We start from the raw sequence: 2,227 nt of genomic DNA, 5'->3' as shown, positions 1-2,227 counted from the left end.
AAATTTATCCTTCAATAATTATGACTAATTTCCCACTTTGACCCAGAGTGCATCCCTCTTCCACGTCCCCAATCCCCCTCCGCCCACCCCCTTAGCGTTTCTGGAAGAAATACACGATAGCTACTCGGAAGTGTCTTTTCGTCGATGAGCCAGAAAACTAATCAGAAGAGAAGAAATCATCCAATGCGTTTGGAACTGTTTCGTAAAGGTTTTCTGCACAGCAGCCTTTCCACCTTTGTGTTATTATTTATTCATTTATTTATTTATTATTTACTTAGATTCACCAGTTCTTGACAGGGTCACCGCAATAGCGCCTGGCGCCACTACGAGGGCCTGTACCAGTTTATCCCTTCATGAGAGGTAGACCAATACTCCGGGGACTACTTCCCCGCAGTTAATAACAAAAAACGTATAACGGTTAGATATATTAACATGTCAAGAAAAATGATTTCAGACAACAAAATAGTTTTAACTATTGTTTACATGGTGTGAAAACTGATGAACATTTATTCAAAAAAGAGAGTTGAAAGTATGCTATTGAGTACCTTTTTTGAGGAAGCAGATTCGTTTATTAACCTATACCAGATCATTTCTAAAGTAAAATCCTCCGGTAACGAGAGAATGAACTGATACCAGCTTTTTCCAAAAAAAACCTTTTTCTCTGTAAGTCTTTTAAGCACTATATATTTTTTTCTCCCCGTAAAATCTTTCCTCATTTTAATCATGTAAAATCAGTGTAAAATTACTTCTTTCCTACACGTAAATTGACTTGCCCGCTAAGGTTAGCTCCAGCTACCTGCGGGCCGGTGCACTCTTGTAAAACTCAATAAGGGAAATAAAACATTGTTTTTGTTGTTGTCATAACTTTCACTGAAATATGCAAAAAGGTTAGTTTCGACCCATTTACACGTACGCATGCAATGCACATGCAATTACAATGGTATATAACTGGTGGACTTTTTGCATTCTTTTGAATATGGAAACAAATTTATCTTTAAATCAGTCCTTTTTGCCCAATTCTTAAGGTTTTTTTCCAACGTACCTACGTCTTCTATAACACATGGGGACTTTCCTGGGACATTTTCTCTCCAGAAGGCCGTACTTTTGATGGCAGCTTGCCAAGTGTTTCTTCGAACCCTAAACTCAAAGGTGCAGCAGGCAGCTGTCCACATCACTTCAGGTACGTTCACACGAAAGTCTTTGTCCTGGTAATTGCTGAATCCACCACGTCCAAAGTACCTCGTTTGTTGAGGGCCAAAAACTGTTGAGGGGATCGCGCCAACCACAATAAACAACTGAACATTCCGAGCCTCACCGTTCATTGCACAGTTGGTTTTTCCCCAGACAATCAGCCTTTGTTCATAAATTTGCCACGGGCCAGAATTAAAATCTCCAAACTGAGGAACCACGTTAGTGTAAACAAAGGTTGCCATTTTCTTCCTTGGGTTGCCTATGCCGTACTGTGACGCGATCATGTGACCCCTATGAACTGCCACTTTGGTACCACAAGCAGGTCCGTAAGTCGAGCCCATTCCTCTGTACCAGCGTTTGTCAATAATTTTTCTAGTTTTGCTTCTTTTTTTGTAACAAATCTCCCGGTTCTTCGCCCTTAAGTAGTCACTATTGGATTGTTGAAATTTTCTGTATAAAACCCTGCGGCTGAGTCGAAACTGTTTTTTCGGCCGATTGCCGTCCGCCCCATTCAGCTGCCTTCCGTTAATCGCAATGGCTGAGAACAGTGGTATTCGACTGTTACAGTCATACAGTATTGCCACTGTATTCTCTTCACATAAATAAGCCAAATTTCTTACACTGAAAGCATTCTCCACATATCCATACATTTCAAGCCCCTTAGGTAAGTGGTCCTTAATGTTTAAGCCAACTTTTTTTTGTCCATTAGTGTCACAGGCCCCAAGAAAATTGCACTCACAGCCTGCTAAAACTGCTGTGGTACCTAATGTACTGCACGTCATATGTCCCACTACATTGGGAAGTATATAGTGCATAACCGACACTATAGTAATTAAAGTCCAAAGAGCCATGGCTGCATGTACGCACAACTGACCGAGAAACGGTAAAATCTTCAATTTATAAGCTACGAGACTAGGCAGTTACCTAACATAGGCAACTTCTTATTTGAGTAGTGAGAATTACCAAAAATGGTTTTACCAGTTTTCTTACTCTATAAGCCCGGAAGTAAAGTTCCCCCAAGACATAAAAAATAGCT

The 2,227-nt window shown here is 40.4% G+C and overlaps 1 protein-coding gene across 1 annotated transcript; it reads right to left on the bottom strand.

Annotated features, from left to right (window-relative positions):
- Positions 1–932: 932 nt before the first annotated feature.
- Positions 933–1,973, bottom strand: LOC140922677 (uncharacterized). The gene has a single exon (XM_073372709.1). It carries the CDS (start codon positions 1,971–1,973, stop codon positions 933–935), a length of 1,041 nt encoding a protein of 346 aa, XP_073228810.1.
- Between the last annotated feature and the right edge of the window lie 254 nt (positions 1,974–2,227).

This window comes from Porites lutea, chromosome 1 (genome assembly GCF_958299795.1).
Source record: "Porites lutea chromosome 1, jaPorLute2.1, whole genome shotgun sequence".
NCBI classification, from domain to species: Eukaryota; Metazoa; Cnidaria; class Anthozoa; order Scleractinia; family Poritidae; genus Porites; species Porites lutea.
This window is presented reverse-complemented; position numbering and strand designations above follow the sequence as displayed.

Coding starts and splice junctions, on each gene's coding strand:
- LOC140922677 (XM_073372709.1), bottom strand. CDS start 1,973: ATGACGTGCAGTACATTAGGTACCACAGCAGTTTTAGCAGGCTGTGAG.